Below are 24,365 nucleotides of genomic sequence, written 5' to 3' on the forward strand. Positions count from 1 at the left end.
GTAAGAATTGAGCGTTAATGAGGTGGAGAGTAAGAAATGTAAGTTAATGTACTAAATTTATGTATTAGACTTTGTCCAAAATAAGAGTACAAGGCGATAATTAGTCTAGCAGTGCTAGTTTCCGTGTTAATAAAGTTGTAAAATCATGGAGGTATAAGGGAGCTAGAAGAAAACATCATATTAGTTTTTATCATATTAGATTTAATTAAAAGGTAAATACAAAAGAATAGGTAAGATCTTATATAAACGAAAGGGTCGACCTATCTATTCGGTTTATGTACATAACTAACATAACATATATAAATAAAACTAAAAGATATGTTATTTAATCTAACAACAATAATGTTACTGGCCCCATTCGACCACTTTTGTTAACTCATTTATGCTGGTAACAATAATTTCATTTAAAAGTTCGAATTAACTCGACTTTAGTGTTTCACACATCAGATTAAATTAAATTGTGATTTGAGTAAACTCCACCATTATTATAAAACAAGCTAACGCTAAGAATTTGAGCATAACTTTTTAACACTTGTCATTTTAAATTTTATATTTGAAATAAAATACTTATTTCTAAACACAATCTCAATTCTTTTGTAATTTACTTTTACTGTATACAATAATTCTTGAATGAGATGGTTAATTACATACTTCGAATGTATAGCTATACACTTTAAAAAATTTTACGACTACATGATTTGGTAGCCATTTAGTCGTCATTAAAAAAACTACTATTTTTAATTTTCCTCAAACATGAAACTTTTCAATGCTAAAAACAAATGCAAGAGTTAGGAATCGAACCTTATACCTGCCACATTAACAAAAGCAATGCACAATAGCCGAACCACTAAACCAAAAGCTAGTTAGTGATTCTGCTAGTGACCTATATTGATCCTATCTCTATTAGGCATATTAAATTCGTTTAATATTAGTCATGTAAGACATATTCCTTTTGTTTTATTTCAAATGTGTCGGACTCTCATTTGCTTTTTATACGTTTGTTAATAAATTAATTCAATACTTCACAGCGATAATTGTATATAATTAAAAATTACAAAAACTAGATATTAATAAACTTTATGTTCAGAGGAATTAAATTAAATCTCATTTGCCTATGTTTTAACTTTTAATGCATGATTAAGAATAAAATACAAATTAATAGTGATTGATACATAGTAACCCAAAAACAAATGGAGCATTTGAAAAAATACAAAGGTAGTATATTATTATTAATATGTAATTAGTATATCATTACTTTTATTAGGATATTATTAGTCGTAATATTATATTATTAGTGGTATTGATGTAATATTAGATGTATTAGCACAATATTAACTGTATTAGTATGATATTAGTGGTATTAGTATAATATTAATTGTATTAGTATATATGATTAGCATACTAATAGTTGTATTAATGTACTATTAAAAGCATTATCATTGTATTAGTCGTATTAATGTATAATTAGTATAATAATTATCGAATTAGTTTAATATCAGTCGTCTTCGTATAAAATCAATTGTATTATGTAGTATTAATCATATTGTATTATGTAGTATTAATCATATTAGTATGTTACTATATTATTAATCATGCTTGTATAATTTAGTATGCCATTAAGAAAGAATAATGTAAATAGTATTCAAAAGGATCAAAACTAATTGTCTTTTTGACATTATTTTTTTTTATTACTTTTTGTTTTCTAAGAATTCAAAATCATTTCTTTATTTTTTTGAGTTTCTGTTTTTCTAAAAACATTATATATTTTTATTCAATACTACATGTCCCAATAATTGAACCTTATATTGTTGGAATCTATCAAATCTTCAGCATTGTTGACAAATTTGAGATAGGTCTAAATTATAGACAAATTCATTCATTATGAGTAATGATTTGAATATATTAAACCCAAAATTAAATTTACCATATATAATGCATCAAGAGTCAAAAATAGATTTTAGCCTAATTTTTTTTCTCTACTATTTTACAATTTTAGAAGCCTGTCCCATTTGTATGAATACACGCCGGCCAGGGTAGAATCAATAAATTGTAAAATTTGGACGGTAATACCTGTGCGCCAAAATAAAGATAAACGGGCAAGTAGTGATACAAAAAAAATACCCACATATACCTGTCGACCTGCTTAGTTTAATATATTAAAAAATAATTTTATTACTCCCTCCGTTCTTTTAAGTTTTTCCACCTTACTATAACGGGTAGTTTCATAAATTCTTCCACTTTAGAATACTTTTTATTTTTAGAAAGTTTTTATCCCACTTTTACCACTTAAACCCCCCCGCCCCCCCCCCCCCCCCCCTTTTCTTTTGTTGCACCCGAAATCATTCAGATTCAGTTATTGTGTTCTTGGGCGTTGTAGTTTTCATTATTACACCTGCTGCCTTCCTATTCTTCCTCCTCTTCCTCCTGTTCTTGAACGGTCATTTCTCTCTCTTCATGGAAACCATTTTCATGGCTTCAAGTGGCCTTTTCCCCCTGCTTGTTCTTCATTTTTAGTGCATTTTAACTGCATTAAAATGTAGATCGGTTTATTCTCATCATTTTGAGGTTCATTTTATTTGTTTTGGCAAAGTTTCGAAATTTAAAGCCCCCTGTTCTGAAATCCGCCATTATCTTCTTCTTGAACCTTTAAGTCTTTGCAATGGAAAACAACGAATCTAAGAGTGACTCCACAATTCCTTCATATCATTATGATGGTCTATGCGATTATGGTGAGTTGTGTTCTTGTTCCCTCCATGGTCGTTCCTATTCTTATTCCAATGAAATTTTAAAGTGGTCAAAGAAAGATCTTGAGGCATATCAAAAGTTACTTGAAGATGATGCCAAATCTGTGTATCATGAATCTCCACCAACTTCTCCTTTTGTTGAAAAAGAACCAACGCCAATGATTATTGAATGCATGTGTGACTCCCCATCTGAATTAAATCCACTAACTCCAACTAATGTGCAAAAAGATGAAATCAATTTGGTTGTCCCTGACACTACTGAAGATGTTATTACTTCTAGGGCAAAATTGAACCCCAAAAAACGTGTCTGATGATTATAAGGTTGTTCAGATTTTTCCTTTGTTTTTTTTTTTTGTAATTAAATTTGACATATTGGAGCTGGTTTTATGTGTTGTTGTTTGCTGCTGGATTATGATGATCTTTAATTTATGTTTGATGAAATTTTGTTGATATTGTGTTCTTCTGGTTTTTTCGTTTGTTTTTTTGGTTCTTACTATTCTTTTGCTGTTTCCTACTGGATTATGATGATATTGTGTTCTGCTGGATTATATTCTGGAGTTTTTTTGGTTCTTATTGTTGGTATTATGTTGCTGGTTTAAGGGTTGATGTTTGTTGCTGGTTTTATGTGTACATGTCCCTGTGATGTCAATTTGTTGAACTTCTAAATTCTAAAAAATTTACTTTGATTACTTGGTTGAGTAGCATTTGGTAAACCAAAACCCATCACTTGATTTTTTAGCATGTTTAGTTACTTCATTTGTTGATGAACAATTATAATCTGAGAGGTTTCATAACCTCTATGAAGAATCAGAGGGCTCTTTTTTCTGAAATTTTGTAAAATAATGGAGTGACTAATCAAAAACATGCACATTAATCATTAATATGGGTTGTGATTAACAAATTGTTGCTCCTAAGTTTCTAAAGTTACAATTTTAATGATAATTTAAACAAAATAAACTGAGGGGCTTTGATGTTTGTCATCCTTGAGTTTCTTCAATTGCCTGATCATAAGCTTCTTGAATGATCTCTGTTGTTTGTGCAGAATCCTCATTTTCTGTTAATGCTTGTGTTTGTTGCTGATCCCTGCTTGGGATAAGAAAAGCTACAGCTTCTCTAACCAATTGTGTTGGGATTCTCACTTGAATCCTTAACCTGCCATTGTCTTCTTGAACCTTCTTTCCAAATTGGGGTTCCATTTCTTCCATAATCTGTGACTCTTCTTCTGATTCAGAATTAGACTCTGAAACGTATGAATTCGATCCAAAGAACCAAGCCCTCTGTTGCTCATCTTCACTTCCTGAAGCCATTGAAGGCAAATGATGCGATTATCTTTTTCACAAACTGTTTGGCTATTGTTTTCGAATATATATGAAGAATTTGTGGACTGTTAAGAAAAGCTACTGATTTTTCGAAGATAATGTTGCTGACTTTTCTAGATTGTTTGGCTACTGATTTTTCACATAGTATTTGGCTACTGATTTTTCACAAACAGCAGCCTTTATAGGCTAACTGGAATTTATAAGGTCATTTTTCTAGATTGTTTGATATAATTTCTGATTAGAGTACATGATAAGGCTAATCCATGTTAGTTTAATTTGGTTAATGTTGGTTTTTGTATGTAATTTCTAATTTTTTGGTTTTTGTATAGAAGGATTAAGTTCCCTCCTTTTTTTTTATTGTAGAGCTCCAAACTTTCCCAATTTAAAAAGTTGGTTAATTTATCTCTATTGTAAGGTTCTCTTTCATTTGAAAAACTCAAATAAAAGAACGGAGGGACTATTTTGTTTTAATTGTCTATTACTCTCCGTGTTTTTTATTTTTCTCATTTACATTTTACACAGTTTTCAAAGCAACTTTCAAGCCTTAACATGTTTAACTTTGTGTTATAAAAAATATAAAATAAAAAAGTACACATTAAAATGTATCTAACAAGATCTTATATGAATATATTTTATCATCTATATATATTTAACAAATCTTAATCGAATTTCTCTCTCCAAACTAAAATATTCTAAATAAAAAGAACATTAGGAAACGAAGAAAGTATATTATAAATATACATTACCCGCTTAGTTTAATATATAATTTCATTATTTAAGTTTTAATTGTCTATTATTTAAGTTTAATAAAAAGAACATTTTGCATTGTTCAAATTTTTAGACAACCCACTATTTGTTTTAATATCATTTGTATGATTTAATTTTTTTTAAATTTTATCAACACAATTCATTATCAATTTTTCCCAATTTATTGTGAGAAAGGGAGTAATTATTTCCATTTACTCTTTGTTTGCATTTCCTAACATCTATCACCCTGACAATTACATAGACAAGAAAGACACCTCCACAATCTCTCGTAGTCTCATGTTTTGTTAATTTTCTAATTCTAAAAACAAGTTTTCCAATTTGATTCGAAAAAATACAAACGTTGATGATATGTAGATCATTCTCATAAGCCTTCGAAATTGAAAGATTTGAGATTACAACGAAATGAATGACGAAAAGAAACAGAAAAAGGAACCCTCAGCTAATGAATCGAAAGATTATCGATCACGGATTGATCAGAATTAGCATGGTTTAAATTTGATGCATCACCGGGTAAATACTTCATTATTGAAAACCTGAAATTGAAAATTTTCAGAGAATTTGATTAAATTAAAAAGTAAAATCAATTGAAATTTACCAGAAAATGAAAAGAAAAAAGCTCAGATAAATGTTGAAAAAAATTCAATTCCCTGACCTCCAAACAGAAGACCTCATAATGAGCTGGGTAATAAACATTTATCATCATCGCAACAATTAACTTTCAAATCAAACAAAAATCAAAATACCACAAATTCTCATTTAAAAACAGATGATTCTGAATCGAATTGAATAGCCGAATAAAATTAATTAAAATTGACACTATTTAAGGTTCGTGTATGGATCTATCTTACCATGAATTGCACAGAGGAGAAGAAATCCAGAAGTGAGAAAATAAGGAGGATGAATGTAGAGGTTTAGGAAAGAGAGGCGGAAAGAAGGTAGGGGGTTTGTTAGGTTTAGGGTTTATCGCTTTCCTTCTTTATAAAGGCCATGTACACTGAATTATGTCCACTCTCTATTTTGAGAATTTTAGAAAAATTTGAGCGAAAAAATTAAAAAAATTAAGCAAATAAGCGAAATTCTAAAAGTTTTCTCAAAAGTAAGCGTCCGAACCCCAAAGCTGTGCTTTGGAGCTGTTCGCAGTTACTAACTGCGAACAGCTATAAAAGACAAAAGAGCTGTTCGCAGTAAGTAACTGCGAACAGCTATAAAAGACAAAAGAGCTGTTCGCAGTTAGTAACTGCGAACAGTCTGTTTTGTCTTTTATATTTGTTCGCAGTTACTAACTGCGGACAGCTTATTAAATTTTTTTTTTCCTTTATTTTTGAGTTGTTGTTTGTTGTAATTGCACTAGAGACATTAGAATAGGTAATTACAAGTCGATGTATTTTTAAGGCGGCATGATTCATCGCCAAAACTCCGATCATTCATAAGTCAAAGTTTGGGGCTTATGATAAAGTAATTAAACATGTATATACAACAAAATATACACAAATGTTTGAAATATACAAGTCAATTAAAATATATATATATGTACATAGTCGATCCAAATACACAAAAGGTAATCGTTAACGCTCACGAACCCTCATCTACCATATCCAACTGAGTTGGTCTCCTTCGCCTCCTACAATAGAAAGAGGCGTTCGCGTGACGCTCTGGCAGTGGAGGGGACTGGTACTGTGATGGCCCAGCCTGCGAGGTCCCCGCAGCGTCAACGGGATATGAATGATCAATCTCCTCCAAATGGTAGTCATAAGAAGGAGAGCATGCCATGTGCGTATGGGAGATAGTCGGTGAGTGTTGTGCAGCGACTTCCGGTATGAAGTGCTGGAACTGCGAGCCGACGAGCATGCCATGCGCAATCTCCCTCACCGGCTCCTCCTGGCTGTACCGCATCACGTTTGCCGCACCTTGTGCCTGCAATTAATATTTAGATAATGTAACATTTTATTATTTAATTGGCAACTTAATCAAATAAATGCAAATGAAGACTTACAAATTGGGTCATCGTAGGCGCAGCAGGTGCGTAATGTGCTGCTTCCAAGATGGCACGTGGTGTCATCCATCGGCGCGTGATGGAGGGGAACCACGGCATATAGTCAGGTGTAGTAGGTGCGCCGACAACATCGATCGGCGCACCTTGTGCCAGCAGCTCAAGTCTATGATCCCAACGAGCGATGTGGCGCTCGTTGATCTCTATCCAGTTAGCCCCAGCTTGATTTCTTCGCGAAATTAGGTGCAGCCGGGGTTCAGTGTCACAAGGCGGTGGAATGCCCTGTACCAACCCATATTGGCGCATTACGCGCTCTGGTAGATGTACTTCGACAATGTCGAAGCATATGAGTGGCACAGAAGCCCTCCACGCCCCGGAATGAATCCCCGAGTGTTCGGGTACAGCTGCGTAGGCTTCCGCTGGGTATGGGTCCCACAAAAACTAAAATACATGTTATGAAAAAGGTAAGTGATATGATGATTAAATTGTACTAATGTTAATGAGTACTGAAATGTTTACCTGGTTGGGTCGTAGTAGGTCTAATTGATCTCGGTAGAATCCAAGACCGCTGCCGGTGTGCTTGCGCGTCCGGCGGGCAAAATTCCACCTCGAACCGTACGCAACATCTGGGCCTGGTTGTGGTGGAGGAGCAGTATCACCACGACCAACGGTTCTGTAAGGTTGGCCGATAAGAATATGCTCCCACGCCCACAGCTAACGATCGCAAATGTTATTAATATGTTATTAACCAAATGTGGATGAGAATGAAATGTTATTGTTATTACCTGTAATATGACTAGTGGTCCTGCAATCTCTTTGACGTTCTTATGGGCAGCACCACAAAGCCTCCTGTACAAGTATCCTAGGGCTGCGGAGCCCCAGCTATACTCGGCGATGCGCTCCCACGGGTCGTCAAGTAATGTTAAGTATAGGAGCTGTATTTGGTTGCTTGTTTTATCGGCAAACAACACAGCACCTATCAAATATAGGATGTACGCCTTGGCGTACCTCGAAATGGTGCCCTCATCAGCATCTCCGGGGAGTTGCGAGAAGGTCTGAACCAACCATGTGCATCGCAAACCGCTCCCCCTGATCACTTCCGGTGGAGGGCGCTCTCCCAATATGTGATGCACCATGTCACGCCAGCCTGATAGTTGGCGTCCGCCTGTACAAACGGCATGTCCCTCTATGGGAAGCCGCGTTAGTAAGGCTACATCAAGCAATGTGATGGTAGCCTCACCTAGAGGGAGATGAAATGTATGCGTCTCCTGACGCCATCTCTCGACCAGTGCCGTGATAATGGCACGGTCAACTCTGCCGTATGCTACGAGGTGAAAGTCGTATAACCTCGTTAGCTCTAAGTATGGGATGATCCTATCATCAATCACCCATGGAACAGAATCTGGATGCCTGGTGCCCAGCGTTTCCGCATCAGACACCTATGAATATTGAAGTATAAATAAGTTACTTGTATGTACGCAATAGTAAAATGTAAATCATAACTATCGTTAACTAACCTGGGCATCCCAAAGAGGAGTACTCCTGTGCTCATGCTGCATGGTTAACACACTAGGGTTTAGGGGTCCTGGAGCTGCTGGATCCATCTCCTCTACTGCTGTGTTCGTGTTAGTTTTAGTTAATATTACTATTATGTAATAATATAAAATATATATAACATATTACCTTGAGTTATAGATTATTATTGTAGAATAATATATATAACATATTACCTTGAGTTACAAGTTCTAGTGTTATGACCTTCGCTCCCACAACGACGACAATTAGATCGATATGGTCTAGCCTCATCCATTTCGTTGAGAAATCTCTTAGACTTAGGCCTTCCTTTACCCCGAATTTGATCGGGATCGTGTCTAAGTTCAAAGCCCGTGTATTGCGGCCATGACCTCTTATCGATCATTGGCATGAAGTAATGTTCGTATGTACTTGCATAACTTTGACTAGTATAGCACGGATCCACGAACCTCCCAAATGAAAGGTGTCGTTTGATGCACACAGCAAGTATGTGTGAACAAGGAAGGTGGTATATCTCAAGTTTGTTACATGTGCACTTCCCTTGATTCAAGTGAACTTGTTGAATCTTCCCCCCCTTGGACGATCCTCTAGTACCCCTCCCGGTCTTAACTTCAAATACGCCAATACACAAGAACCGTGCTTACCCTTATAGGTAACAATACGCCATGAAGATATATTAGAGTCAAACGTAGCTCTAAGTTTCCACGAACAACCCCGCTTGCACTTCAAGGAAAGGACAATTTGGTTCGAGGTCTCCGTTCTGTACTCCACATTTCTCCCAATATGATACACTCTGATAGCTTCCAACAACTATTCCTTGTTATCAAACATCATACCCTTCTCAAACTCTCCCTGTTCGGTGTATGTGGTATCACAAGCCCAAGTCCTCCATGAGTTGTCCTCCGCATACTCGTTTAAAGGTGGACAGAGGGCATAAGGTGTAGGAGGAATGATTGTAGGAATGTTGCCTAGAGTCATGTCATTTGCTAGCGCATCCTCATCGACATCCACATCGTCCTCAGAAGGATCGTCAATGAGCTCATTACTCTCATTTCCATCATCCCAAGGTCCCATCTCAACAATTTCTCCTAAGTTAACCATTGAATCAATTGGAACTTGATTCGTAGGGGGTTGAGAAACGATGGGATTTACAGTTTCCTGAGTTACTATAGGCATAGGGGTAGGAGTAGGATTAGAAGCAACTACATTCTCTAATGGTACTTCTTCTACGTATAACTCCAAAGAGGGAATTTGGGTGTACTTTGAATGCTCCCACATCACATCTATAGCCTCATCATCCTCAACAGGAAAGGAAATAAATTCTCCACTCAAGGCATATTTAAAGCTTATATTTACGGTACTTCTAGTAGGGTCCAATCCAATCTTAGAAGATATAAAACGTCTAAAGTGATTCAAATCTATGTTCGAATTGCAAGCAAACAACTTACGTCTTCCCCCAACATAATGAACTTTGCCATTATTTTCTCTAATACAACATTCCAAAAACATACTATAGTGACGCGAAATGATGCCATTTTCTACATTAACACAAAGAAAATCAACATCAACATCAACTCATGCCCATACAAGTACATTATATTCATTTGATTATAATCTTTTTTGGTCTACAAATTATTCAAATCCATAATGTAGCTAAGTTCATACATATATAATACACATAATCCAAATAATAAATCAATTCATAAGTTCACAAACAACATTTCTAATACCAACATCAACATCAACATTTTCTAATAATATTCAACTAATACAACAACATTACTTCAAAATCCAACATAAAGCTATAAAAACAATTAGAAATTACCTTCAATGCTTATGGATGATTAAGATTAGTCTTGATTTAACAACTACAAACCTACATTTGAAAAAATAAACAAATTTGGTTAAAACCCTAAAATCCAAATATACACCAAAAAAACACAAAAAAATTTACCTTTGCGCAAGCTATAGTATCCCACACTAATTTTGAAGTGCCAAATTGAAAGAGGATTGCACGATTTGATGGAATGAATCAAAGGTTTTAGAGGGAGAAGGTGGAAATGTCGAGTGAGGTAGGGTTTGAGAAATGGGATTTTGCGAAATCCAGAAACTGATCTGAATTTGTATATCAGGTCTGTTCGCAGTTAGTAACTGCCAACAGCTCTTTTGTCTTTTATAGCTGTTCGCAGTTAGTAACTGCGAACAGCTCCAAAGCACAGCTTTGGGGTTCGGACGCTTACTTTTGGGAAAAGTTTAGAATTTCGCTTATTTGCTTATTTTTTTTTATTTTTTCGCTCAACTTTTTCTAAAATTCCTATTTTGACAGAGTCTTGGCCAATTTTTTTTAAAAGCCCATTATAACATTGTACCTATTAGCCCATTCTTGTATACACAAACAAGTTTGCGGACACGGCCCAAGCTCGAAAAAAGCAACATCAGATGACCAGATATTTATGTGAGACGTTCTCTTTAATAAACCATCTCTGATTGGACCGACCTATTGTATATTTTTTTTTAAATATTGTAAGTAGGCATTAAAAATAATGTAAGTAGACATTTAAGATATAGAAAGTAGGCATTAAGGATACAGTAAGTAATCATTAACGATAATGTAAGTAGGTATTATGAATACGGTAAGTTGACATTAATCTTTAATGGACTGGGCTTGAGATATGTCTCTCAAAGAGACAATCTCTCAAGAGACTAGCTGATTTCACATATCGCGCTTCTCCTGAGAGATCGTCTTTATAAGAGACGACTCTCCAGGCCCAGACCTAACATTAAAAAAAGAAAAAACCTAAAAACTGATGCGCATGTTTGACTTTATTTGGAGTTGGTACTATAGCCTATTGAAGTTGGTATTATAACGGTATAACCTATTAAAGTTGGTATTTGGAGTTGGTGTTATAAACTATGAAAAAATTTGTATCTGGAGTTGATATTCTAACTTATTTGAAGTTGGTGTTATAACCTATTAAAGTTGGCATTATAACCTATTAAAGTTAGTATCTAGATTTGGAATTTTAACCTATTATAACCTATTATAACTTATTAGAGTTGGTACTATAACTAACTTTAATAGGTTATAATACCAACTTTAATGGGTTATAATACAAACTTCAATAGTTATAAATCAACTCCAAATAGGGTTACACATTGCGCGTTTTTTTGCTAGTTGTTTTTTAAGTAAAAATGGGCTTGCCCATTTGAGACGCGTCCTTTATAAAGACGGTCTCAAGTAAGAATTCGTGTTCACATATTCTTAATTTGAGACGTCCTCGACACTATTTCAATAAAGCTGATTAATGTACATAGTGATTAATTAGAGAAGGAAAAGTTGATATTAATAATTCAATCTTTCACCCTCCGCTGTGAATAATCCCACCTTTGAATTACTTTTTAATAATCCAACCTTTGCCCTTAGTTTGCTATCCGCTTAACATTTTACTTTATAACAATTCACCTTTACCCTTAGTTTGCTATCAACATATCCTATTAGTATGATGACAATAAACTAAGAGCAAAGGTTAAACTAGTCAAAAGTTGGGATTATTTATAGCGAATAGGGGAAAGATTAGATTATTAATATCAATTTTTCCATTAGAGAAATGATTTAATTATATAGACTCGTCTCATGATGAGACAATCATATAGAAGACGAGCCGAATATATTTTAAGTTTTTAGAGTCATATGATGAAAACTCAAAGGGACAGAGAAAGTAATATTTATACAAATCAAACTGCGTATTTGAGCCGGCTCTAAAAACCCTTTTCTAGGTTGCCCAATATAAAATATATAGATACTCATAATAAAGAACGTCTTACACTCTCATAATTTATATAATATGGTTTATTTAGCCCATATATAAATAAAATGTGTGGTACACTAGGCCTGCCTCATAAATTAATGAGTGTTACGATCAAACCTTTGAACCAAGGGGTTGGTTGGAGTGGTAAGAAAACTTTTCATAGAACACTTTGTATTTTGGAGATTATGTATGTATTAAGGAATGGGGCATCATTACCAGGCGTGTCTAATGGCGTAGGTACTTTCACATCACTAAAAAAAATTATGAGAATTCTTGAATTTTAAAAGATGGTCTCTCTAAGAAACATCTATTATAAGCTCAATCCATTTTAAAAGTGTAGTCTTACTCATTAAAAAACGGTTTCTTCACTCATTGTAAAATAACTTTCTCTTATATCTTTAAATTAGAAAATCCAAAAAAAATGAAAGATTTAATTCTTGAATTTGATAATTTTAAATCTCAAAATCACTTTAAACAATATACAAATGAAAAGTGCACGAATACTTTTTTAATGATATTTTAAATATCTTATTTATGTTTATTTATGCTTAATATATAGTAGACATTTTAATCAATAGAATTAGGTATTTTAATGAATCATAATAGTTGTTTTTACCGGTAGAAGTAGGTATTACAATGGTTGATTAGTTGGTATTTTACATATACAAGTAGGTACCATGATGATTTATATTAGATATTTTTATCAACAGTTGTTTTTTTAATTTGACTTTTATTTCCTCCGGATATTTCTATTACCGATATAAACATGGCCTTAGGCTAAAATTTATTAGGGCTGGACCGGGCTCCGCATAGTGATGTTCTCAGACTTGATTAGACTATTTAAATTTGTATCATAATACATAACTAGAGTTAGCTTTAGGTTGAAATTATATTACATCCCTTCTAAAATACTAATTACTAACTGTGATATGTGTGGAAAAATATCATTATCAGTTGTGTTTCGGTTGTGAAACGAGGAAGTGTGAGGCACTTTAAATACTTGAGGTAGAAGTGTTATCGCGAACAGCAATCGGCGGAATGGAAGTGACCTGAATTCCTGAACACAACACATTAGCCTTGTCCGGGGGGTGATCTCCCGGAAAACCCCTCCGATGCTCAAGTTAGAACGGAGATGAGAGATTAATGAATAAGCGATTACAGATTGAATGCAGGAGTATGGATGTCGGGGCAGAAGTTGCTTGTATTTGGATAGACTAATGAAGAGGATTGTGAGTAAGGATTCTTGAGGAGCTTTGATATGGTATTTTTCTGTGTCCTCTCGTCGATGCTAGCTACCTCTATTTATAATGGTGCAGAGGGAGTTATTTCTAGGAGTAAGTAAATCATGATGAATGATAGTGGTAGTTATTGGCATAAGGGGGAATCATGATAGTGAATGGAGAGTAATGGGCAGTTACATAATAGAAGTTAGGGTTCCTGGAAGTTATTAACTTAGAGACCAAGCAAGGTGGTTGAGAAATTCAGAAAAAGCCCCTTATCCGAAAGTCAAGGTCAACCGAGAAGTCAAGGGGCATTAAGGTAATATGACATTAATAATTAAATAAAATAAATGAGAAAATAATTGTTACCATAATAAGTTGCAAGTATAATGAAAAGGAGAAATACTAAGTTAGGTTGTAGTGCGTTAATCGTAAACGAAAATTAAACTCGCACAAACAAAATTTTTGGACCCTTTCTTAAAAACAATGAATATAAAATATTATCACAAATTTGGTTTTAACAAATAGTAGACAATTAGACATATGATTAGGTTTTATGGAAGTCTTATAGTACGAGAATTAGTTATTCTGGTCATGTGAATTATTTACAAAGAATTTACGTGCTAAATTTTGCTACTAATGACTAATAGTGCTAGTTCGGAACGGTTTCATATTTTTTTTCATGTTCACATAGTTGTCTCCACCACGTAAGTCCAACTCATATATAGTGTCGTTTATCATATTTTATGGGTTTTGGACAAAATAAATGGACCCTATAGAAAGTTCAATTCGATTTTTAATGGGCATTTGACAAAAATAAAGTTACTACAAATGGTTCCTATATCCTACATGACAACATTGCTGAATTGGAATATTGAACTTTTTTCTAATTTTCAGCCTCGAGCAAATATCTACTTTAAGTGTCAAAAACCCCTGCTTATATATATATATATATATATATATATATATTGTAGTACCATGCAACTTTCATCATCTCACATAAACCATGACACTCATTCAAATACCATATAGGTGTATCATCCAAACATTCTTGCACATTTTGCTCTTCACCACTTTCTCCAATGCTCAATTTCCATCAAAACAAGACTCAATTTGTAGCAATACTTTATATCCAACCTTTTGCAAATCAATTCTTGCAAATCATCAATTTCATACAAACAAAACCGAGAATCTTAGTCGACTTTTCATCAACCAATCTTTATACATGACAAACAATTTCAAGTTTTTAGTAAATCGATATCTTCAATCATCTAACCAATATAACGTGTCACAAATAACTAAATATGCCCTCCAAGATTGTGAATTCCTCACTAATCTTAACATCGATTTTCTTTCAGTTACGTCTAATTTACTTAAGACAGACAATGTCTTAAATAACATAGACATTAATCATGTCCAAACAATGCTTAGTGCAACCATGACCAATTTAGACAGTTGCTATGATGGGCTCAAAGAGGTAAATTATGATAAGCAAACTCAAGTCATTCATGATCTTTCACCTCAAATCTCAAATGTCACAATGATTTATAGCCTTTCCCTAGACTTTTTCACCAAAGGTTGGGTAACAAAAATTAAACCAAATAATAATAATAATAATAATAATAATAATAATAGTAATAATAGGAGGTTATTTGAAATAGGGGAAATGAGAATAGTGGTAAATGCTATGGTAGTGGTAAATCCTAATGGGAGTGGAAATTTTACAACTATCAATGATGCAATTGCTTCAGCACCAAAAGACACAAAGGAAATTAGTGGGTATTTTGGGATATATGTGATAGCTGGTGTCTATGAAGAATATGTTAGTATTCCTACTAATAAACAGTACTTGTTCATGCTTGGTGATGGCATTGGTCAAACAATTATTACTGGTAATCGGAGCGTCAAGGGTGGATCCACAACTTTCAGATCTGCTACATTTGGTAATTACTTATTTGTTTTTAATTTTTCACCATATTAGATGTTGTTGGGATGGTTTGTCCCACTCCCACGTCGATATAAAAAAGATGATAAAAGTTATTGGAACTCTTTCTCTCATTGTCATATGATTTTGGAATAGTATTTCCTTGACTTATATATTATTATGCGTACTTTGTATTTTTTCGATTATTTGTTGACATTTTTAATAAGTCTAACTCAACTTAACAGATGCATTTTGACTCGTGTTTTTTGGTAGTTCACATTTTCATATGAGATTGTATAAGTGTATTGATACAAATTCAAATTATACTTCACATCTAAGCTACTAACAACCGTAACATTGCGTATATTTAGAGGATAATTTTCATTAGGGGCTTAACGGGTTGGCCTTCTTAAAATAAAATGATGTGATTCAGTAGTTAAGAGTGTACATTGTTTAAACAAGATTTTGTTTGGATTACAGATTTGCCCCCATTTACTTTATGACCTATAATCCGCATTACGTAAATTTATAGGTGGAAGTCAATTAATGACATTAGGTGAAAAAAAATGTTACAATAGTATAAATTACTTATTAGACTAATTAAAAGTCCAATAGTATGGGTAAATGCTTAGTGGTGCTTTTGACATTAATTGCAGTTTTCCATATTATTATAATCAACTAAAAAACATCATTTTTTATGACTTATTTCCTTGGGTTTAAAAATTCATAGGTTTGGGTTATAACAACTACTTAAAAGAAATAATTAAATCAAATGAGCTTATCTATTTGAAGTTTTGGATAATATAGGTAACTGAAAACAACTTCTTTGTTATTACTAACAAATAAAAATTTATTTACATTCAACCTCTTTAAACCCTCCATAATCACATAAAATCCGATGACATTACGATAATAAAATAAGAATGATAATAAAATAAGAATGAAATGAGAACTGAAACAATTCATTTGTCATCTGAATGATATTTAATTTTGATCTCATGTTAAAGTTTCTAAAGTGAAATGTAGCAAAGTCATTGAGACAAACAATAACAATTTCAACAAGTCTTGTATGAAACCATCTTACTATGATACAAAACCATATAATTAGTCAGTTTCTCTAATTCATCACTTATATGATTATAATAGATCATTTTAAGGTAATAAGTGATCACTTTAAAACTGTCAGTGATCACTCTAAAACAATAAGTTTATTAGGCTTAAGATAATCTTATAATCTGTAATACAACTGAAAATATTGAGAATTTTTTTTCTTGTTTCAGCTGTAACAGCCACAGGATTTGTAGCAGCAAACATAACCTTCCGCAACACAGCTGGACCCGAAATGCACCAAGCCGTAGCCCTTCGAAACGGAGCTGATCTTTCCACCTTCTACCAATGTAGCTTCGAAGGCTATCAAGACACACTCTACGCACACTCAATGAGACAATTTTATAAACAATGTGACATTTATGGCACAGTCGATTTTATATTTGGTAACGCTGCAACCGTCTTACAAAATTGTAACATATACCCAAGACGACCCTTACTAGGCCAATCTAACCTAATAACAGCCCAAGGCCGAACCGACCCGAACCAAAATACAGGAATCTCAATCCATAATTCCATAATAAAACCTAGTAATGACTTAATTTTGAGTAATTTTACCGTTAAGAATTATTTAGGACGGCCTTGGAAGGAATATTCAAGAAGTGTATACATGCAATCATATATGGATAGTTTGATTGAGCCTGTTGGGTGGTTGGAATGGTCAGGAAGTTTTGCCCTAAATACATTGTATTATGGTGAGTACAATAATAATGGACCCGGGTCTAATACTATTAATCGGGTTACTTGGCCCGGTTATCATGTGATTAATGAGACTATTGCTTCTTATTTTACAGTTTCTTATTTTATTGTAGGTAACTTTTGGTTACCCTCCACTGGGGTACCCTATACTGCTGATTTATTTTGAACTTATTTGTAATATTGTACTAATTATCTCTTAAATGTGTTTTTAGCAAGTTTTTATATATAATGAATAATGATATATTACTATTGCGATTTGCGAAGTTGTTACAATGTAAAGACATAAAAGTAATAATATTGTTTGCATTGTTTATAACAGAGGCGAAACCAGAATCTTTGATGGGAGGGACAAAAAAAATTGTATATTAACAATTGAGAGAGAATAATGCGGATACCATCTAAAAGATTTGTGTTCATGTTTATCTTATTCACATTTTAAAGGTTTAATTAGTATTAATATGAGGTGATAGGTTTACTCGTACTTTTCTTTGCAGAATCTCTCTTTTTGAGGATCTTTTTTAAGTCGAGAGACACTTTACCCGTATTTTTCTTTGTGGGTATGGGTTGCCTCCTTCCTTCTCGTCCCATACCCTGATCAAGGTTCCTATGCGCGGGATACACTCGGTACAATGATGGTGATGATGAGGCGATATATAAGACTAATTTGAATCCAAATAAATATCAGCTACTCTTGTGGGAAGCCGTCTCTCAAAGAGACGATCTCAAAACAAGAAGCCCACATTCTTATTTTCTCTTTAATTTGTATTAATTGGGCTACTTAGCTCATATATTTATTGCGTCTCTCGGAGAGACTGTCTCTCACAACAATTTGTGAACAAATATATAACATGTGTAGAATAAAATTGATTTTGGATTATGTAATGGGTCAGATCTAGAATGAACCTAACCTAAAATACACAAATTGAAAATAATCAACATAAAATGAATTTGATGCTTTAATTGAGAGTAAGACTTGGTCCTTATTCTAATTGTCAATATTATTAGTTCTTTATGGATATTTCAACAAGCAACACATTCTAATAGTAATTTTAAGAGGTAGAAATTGGTCTTGTAGGTGATGGTAAAACTCAACAATAAAGTATATAATTGTGATGAAACTTTCAGTCCAGTGGTAAAAATTACTACTATGTTCGATCTTTATCTATTCATGAATTAGATGTTAAAAATACAAATTCTTACATAGGTATTTGAATGAAACAATCTATAAGAGTCAATCAATTACATTTGACATTACATTTGTTACAAGTATGATTAGGAGAAGACCTCCATTGAAGCACTATAAGAGCATAAGAATAATACACAAAATGATGAAAAGAATTGTATTGCATTATCTTGTTCTTGAATACAGGAGCTAGGCGCTATATATACCAGAGCTATTTAAAAAAATGAGTTAGTACAAATTTGAAATAATATGCTACAAATTTGTTATATTAACCAACTAACTGCAGTAAATATATATATATATATATATATATATATATATATATATATATATATATATATATATATATATATATATATATATATATATATATATATATATATATATATATATATATATATATATATATATATATATATATATATTGGAAGAAGTTTAAGTGAAAACCATCCTTATATGAGAACTGTGATAACCATAAAAAGGTGTTACTTTTTATATAAAAAAATGTTACTTTTTCCAGAAAAACGTGTTACTTTGAATTTATATTTTTTTCTAACAGTTTCTGTTTTTTGGTAAAAAGTACAAGATTTTTTTAAAAATAAAAGTAACACAGTTTTTGTGTAAAAGTAGCACCTTTTCTTTAAAAAGGTAACACATATTTTGGTTCTCGAGTTTTGGCATTTTCTTTAAAATACCTCTAATTTTTTTTTATTATCAACAGTATCTTTGAGTTGTGTTACTATTTTGAACGATTTTGGACGGAAAAAGTTGAAGTTTATGGTTGTAAGACGTTCAATAAGACGAGGATACCATTAATAATATAAAAAACTTAGGGATATCATTAATAAAGTGCCAAAACTTAACGGTGTCATTGATAATCTCCTTTATTATTATTATATCCATATAGAATTTTCAACATGTTTATCTATACGATCTTGATTTCCTATACATAATATATATTACTCAAATTAAAGATTGTTTATCGGCCTAATTAATAAGGCAATATTTCTTATAATTTTGGAAAATATTGATCAGGGTACATAAAATTTCAACAATTTCTTTCTATTGTTACTATAATAATAATATTACTAGAAATTTTTTAGCCCTCCTCAATAATATAATTTTCCTTTAAAGAAAAAAACTATAAGAAAATACTCAATATTACTTTCCAAATTTGTTATGGAAACATAAAATAATAATTATGAAAATAATAATAGTTTTTCTAAACTATAAACCCCGTGCATATATTTAGATTATAAAATAATTAAATTTGTTGAAATCGATATATTCTTTAAAAATATATTTCAATTGTCAATTTTAAAAATATATATTTGGCTTTTTTTTAAAAAAAATACTACGATAAATATCTCTATTATTAATATCGATTGACATACTTTTTAAATAATATACTCAGAAAAGTTAAAATAAATTAGTAATGGACTATTATGTTTCTGAATCAACCATTATAGTGTTGTAGTTGAATAGAGTTTTTTAATTTTATATTTATATTAATAATGATAACATTAAAAATTAAACATCCAATTAGCCTAAAAATGTAATCCTTTTCCTTATGGTATTTGGTTACATTATTATTAGCGAAATTATTAGCGAAATTATTAATAGTGTATCGAGTTTTGGCATTTTATTTAAAGTACCTCTAATTGTTTTTTATTATCAATAGTATCTTTGAGTTGTGGTTACTATTTTGAACGATTTTGGACGGAAAAAGTTAAAGTTTATGGTTGTAAGACGCTCAATAAAACGAGGATGCCATTAATAATATAAAAAACTTAGAGATATTATTGATAAAATGCCAAAATTCCTGGGTGTCGTTGATAATCTCCCTTATTATTATATCCATACAGATTTTTTAACAAGTCTATCTATAGGATCTTGATTTCCTATACACTTACTCAAATAAAAGATTGTTTATCGGCCTAATAAGGAAATATTTCTTAGAATTTTTGAAAATATTGATCAGGTTACATAAAATTTCAACAATTTCTTTCCATTATTACTGTAATAATAGTATTACTAGAAAATTTTTAGCCCTCCTCAATAATATAATTTTCCTTTAAAGAAAAAACTATATGAAAATACTCAATATTACTTTCTAATTTGTTATGGAAACATAAAATAATAGTTATAAAAAAAATAATAATAGTTTTTCTAACCTTTACACCCCGTGTATATGTTTAGATTATAAAATAGTTAAATTTGTTGAAATCAGATTGATATATTCTTTTAAAATATATTACGATTGTCAATTTTAAAAATATATATATGGCTTTTTTAAAAAAAATACTACGATAAATATCTCTATTATTAATATCGATTGAAGTACCCTTTAACTAATATACACAGAAAAGTAAAAATAAATTGGTAATGGACTATTATGTTACTGACCATTATAGTGTTGTAATTGAATAGAGTTTTTTAATTTTATATTTTATATAATAATGATACATCAAAAATTATACATCCAATTAGCCTATAAATGTAATCCTTTTTCATATGGAATTTGGTTACATTATTATTAGCGAAATTATCAATAATGTCTCGAGTTTTGGCATTTTATTAATAGTACCTCTAAGTGTTTTTTTATTATTAATAGTACCTTTGAGTTGTGGTTACTATTTTGAACGAGTTTGGACGGAAAATGTTATAGTTTATGGTCGTAAGAATTAGCCTAAAAATGTAATCCTTTTTCATATGGAATTTGGTTACATTATTATTAGCGAAATTATCAATAATGTCCCGAGTTTTAGCATTTTATTCGTAGTACCTCTAAGTGTTTTTTATTATTAATAGTACCTTTGAGTTGTGGTTACTATTTTGAACGATTTTGGACGGAAAATGTTAAAGTTTATGGTTGTAAGTGGCTCAATAATACAAGGATACCATTAATAATATAAAAAACTTAGGGATATCATTGATAAAGTGCCAAAACTTAAGGGTGTCATTGATAATCTCCCTTATTATTATATCCATACCGATTTTTTAGCATGTCTATCTATACGATCTTAATTTCTTATACATAATATATATTACTCAAATAAAAGATTGTTTATCGGCCTAATAAGGTAATATTTCTTATAAATTTAGAAAATATTGATTATGGTACATAAAATTTAAACAATTTCTTTCCATTATTACTGTAATAAATATATCTCTTGAAATTTTTTAGCCCTACTCAATAATATAATATCCTTTAAAGAAAAAACTATATGAAAATACTTAATATTACTTTCTAAATTTTTTGTGAAAAATAAAATAATAATTATAAAAAAAATAATAGTTTTTTTAACCTATACACCCGTGCATATGTTTAGATTATAAAATAGTTAAATTTGTTGAAATTAGATTGATATATATATTATTTAAAAATATATATTACAATTGTGAATTTTAAAAAATATTATAAATCAGATTTCACAAATTTATCTATTTTGTAAACTAAACCTATACACATGGTGTATAGGTCAGAAAAATCAAAATAATAATAACAATAATAACAATAATAATGATAATAATAATAATAATAATAATAATAATAATAATAATATATCATCATTGATATGCAAAGCTTATCTTCAATCCCTATAAATTCTTCCTATTTCCTTCCATAAAAATACATTAAAATATATTATCTAAATTAAGAAAAATGACTAGGAATAAGGTGAAGCTAGAGCTAATAGAGAACAACTCATCAAGAAAGGCAACTTATAAAAAGAGGAATAAAGGGTTGATGAAGAAAGCAAAGGAACTAACAACCCTATGTGGGGTAGAAGCTTGTGTTATTTTGTATAGCCCATATGACCCACAACCAGAGGTGTGGGCTAACCCAAAAGGGGTGAATCATGTGCTTAAAAGGTTCAAGAACCTTACAAAGGAGGAACAAGGGAAGAATATGTTGAATCAAGAATCTTACTTGAAGATGAGGATTGCAAAAGCTACTCAATTGTTAGAGAAATTAAGGAATGATAATAAGGAAATGGAGATCAATAAACTTATGTTTAAGTGTTTAAGTGGGGAAAAGTGCTTTGAGGATTTGAATTTGCAAGAAACTATTGATTTGTGTAAGGTTACTCATAAGACTTTACTTGAGATAGGGGATAGGATTGAGTTCATTAAGAAATCTACACCAAATAATTGAGTTAATTTCTTGCTTTGCTACAAAAAAAATAAAATAAAATCAAATTATTAAGAAAAATATATATAATCCTAATTTTATTTGCTCCCTTTATATAATAGTGAATGGTTTAGATATAAAAATCATCAAATTGCTTTTTTCTTTTTTTTTTCTTTTTTGAAAAATATTATGTAACCTAGGTATTCCTATCAACATATAATATATGATATACAATTTGAATAAAAACATGCTCATGCTTAGATGTTTAATTTCATCTTTTTTTCCATAAAGATATAGTAGTATTATTACTCATTACTTATTTGTCGCTTCTTGTTCATTGTCCCGTCATCTTTTTTTCATGAACTTTCGATTTTTTCTCTTCCTCTTCAAATACTCTTTAAACTCAATTAGGTCTCAAAATCTCATATATATATATATATATATATATATATATATATATATATATATATATATATATATATATATATATATATATATATATATATATATACATATATATATATATACATATATATATATATACATATATATATATATACATATATATATATATATATATATATATATATATATATATATATATACATATATATATATATATATATATATATATATACATATATATATACATATATATATATATATATATATATATATATACATATATATATATATATATATACATATATATATATATATATATATATATATATATACATATATATATATATATATACATATATATACATATATATATATATATATATATATACATATATATATATATATATATATATACATATATATACATATATATATATATATATATATACATATATATATATATATATATATATATATATATATATATATATATATATATATATATATATATATATATATATATGTATATATATATATATATGTATATATATATATATATATATGTATATATATATATATATATATGTATATATATATATATGTATATATATATATATATATATATATATATATATATATATATATATATATATATATATATATATATATATATATATATATTTATTTATTTATTTATTTATTTATTTAACATAAACACAACATATGGATTTCAGTTTTAATTAACTTTGATCAACGAAATCACATATAAGATACAAATCTAAAATGTCGATTAATTTATTTCATTTTAATTACTTAAATAAATAAAAATATATGTTAATTTCGTTTTAATTAAGCTAAGTGCAATGTAGATACATATATAAAGTGTCGATCTATATAATTTTGATAAGGGGAAATGAGGGACTTGAGGGAAGGTCGGATCCTAGCCACCAAAATCATATAGATAATCTTGTAAAAGATATAACGGAAGATGATACATATTTGATTGGGGTTGAAGTAGGCCGACCCTGGGCAAGGGTGAGGTGGGCCACTCCCACGGGGCCCCTCTGTGCGAGATCAGTCGTTAACCATCACTGTGTAAATCACATTTGACAATTAAGTCATTGTTTAACAATTACTAAATACTAAGGATGTGCGTGCACTGACTTCACCTACACTGAAGTTCACCAACTTAACCAAAAGCTTAAGCTGATGGTTGAGGCACTAAGATATGTTATATACTTTAATACGCCCCTTCACACGAGAGCCATTTGGGTTAGAAGTGTGGATGCAACACAGACCCTCCTCATACTTGATGCTAAATATTCCCCCTTTTAAATGAGAGGTGGTTGAGATTTGAACCCATGACCACTTGTCACACCGACTTCTAATACCATGTCAAGGAACCAACTCAACAAGAAGCTTAAGCTGATGATTAAAGCACCAAAATATGTCGTACACTCTAACAGAAGTGATTAGGAGCAACTAGCAAGGATGCAAGGTTATATCACATGAATCATTAATTAAGCAATTTG

The 24,365-nt window shown here is 30.9% G+C and overlaps 2 protein-coding genes and 2 non-coding genes across 4 annotated transcripts; 1 reads left to right on the forward strand and 3 right to left on the reverse strand.

Annotated features, from left to right (window-relative positions):
• Positions 1–3,593: 3,593 nt before the first annotated feature.
• On the reverse strand, positions 3,594–5,812 carry LOC130817659 (uncharacterized). Its single transcript, XM_057683494.1, has 2 exons — positions 5,680–5,812; positions 3,594–5,364 (listed from the first exon to the last, which is right to left on the reverse strand). Exon 2 carries the CDS (start codon positions 4,049–4,051, stop codon positions 3,722–3,724), a length of 330 nt encoding a protein of 109 aa, XP_057539477.1. The 5' UTR covers positions 4,052–5,364; positions 5,680–5,812; the 3' UTR covers positions 3,594–3,721.
• On the reverse strand, positions 5,260–5,345 carry LOC130819625 (small nucleolar RNA snoR53Y). The gene has a single exon (XR_009044663.1). It is a non-coding gene; the product is annotated as a small nucleolar RNA snoR53Y (small nucleolar RNA).
• LOC130819624 (small nucleolar RNA snoR69Y) lies at positions 5,441–5,544 on the reverse strand. Its single transcript, XR_009044662.1, has one exon. It is a non-coding gene; the product is annotated as a small nucleolar RNA snoR69Y (small nucleolar RNA).
• An 8,571-nt stretch (positions 5,813–14,383) lies between the features above and the next one.
• Positions 14,384–17,323, forward strand: LOC130817355 (probable pectinesterase/pectinesterase inhibitor 41). Its single transcript, XM_057683016.1, has 2 exons — positions 14,384–15,326; positions 16,588–17,323. The coding sequence occupies exons 1-2, from the start codon at positions 14,390–14,392 to the stop codon at positions 17,277–17,279; spliced, it is 1,629 nt and encodes a 542-aa protein (XP_057538999.1). The 5' UTR covers positions 14,384–14,389; the 3' UTR covers positions 17,280–17,323.
• Positions 17,324–24,365: the final 7,042 nt, after the last annotated feature.

Source organism: Amaranthus tricolor, chromosome 7 (genome assembly GCF_026212465.1).
Source record: "Amaranthus tricolor cultivar Red isolate AtriRed21 chromosome 7, ASM2621246v1, whole genome shotgun sequence".
Taxonomy (NCBI): Eukaryota; Viridiplantae; Streptophyta; class Magnoliopsida; order Caryophyllales; family Amaranthaceae; genus Amaranthus; species Amaranthus tricolor.

Excerpts from the sequence above, each read along its gene's own strand:
- LOC130817355 (XM_057683016.1), top strand. The coding sequence starts at position 14,390 with ATGACACTCATTCAAATACCATATAGGTGTATCATCCAAACATTCTTG. Across the intron at positions 15,327-16,587 it reads TTTCAGATCTGCTACATTTG|CTGTAACAGCCACAGGATTT; the intron begins GTAATTACTTAT and ends TTCTTGTTTCAG.
- LOC130817659 (XM_057683494.1), bottom strand. The coding sequence starts at position 4,051 with ATGGCTTCAGGAAGTGAAGATGAGCAACAGAGGGCTTGGTTCTTTGGA.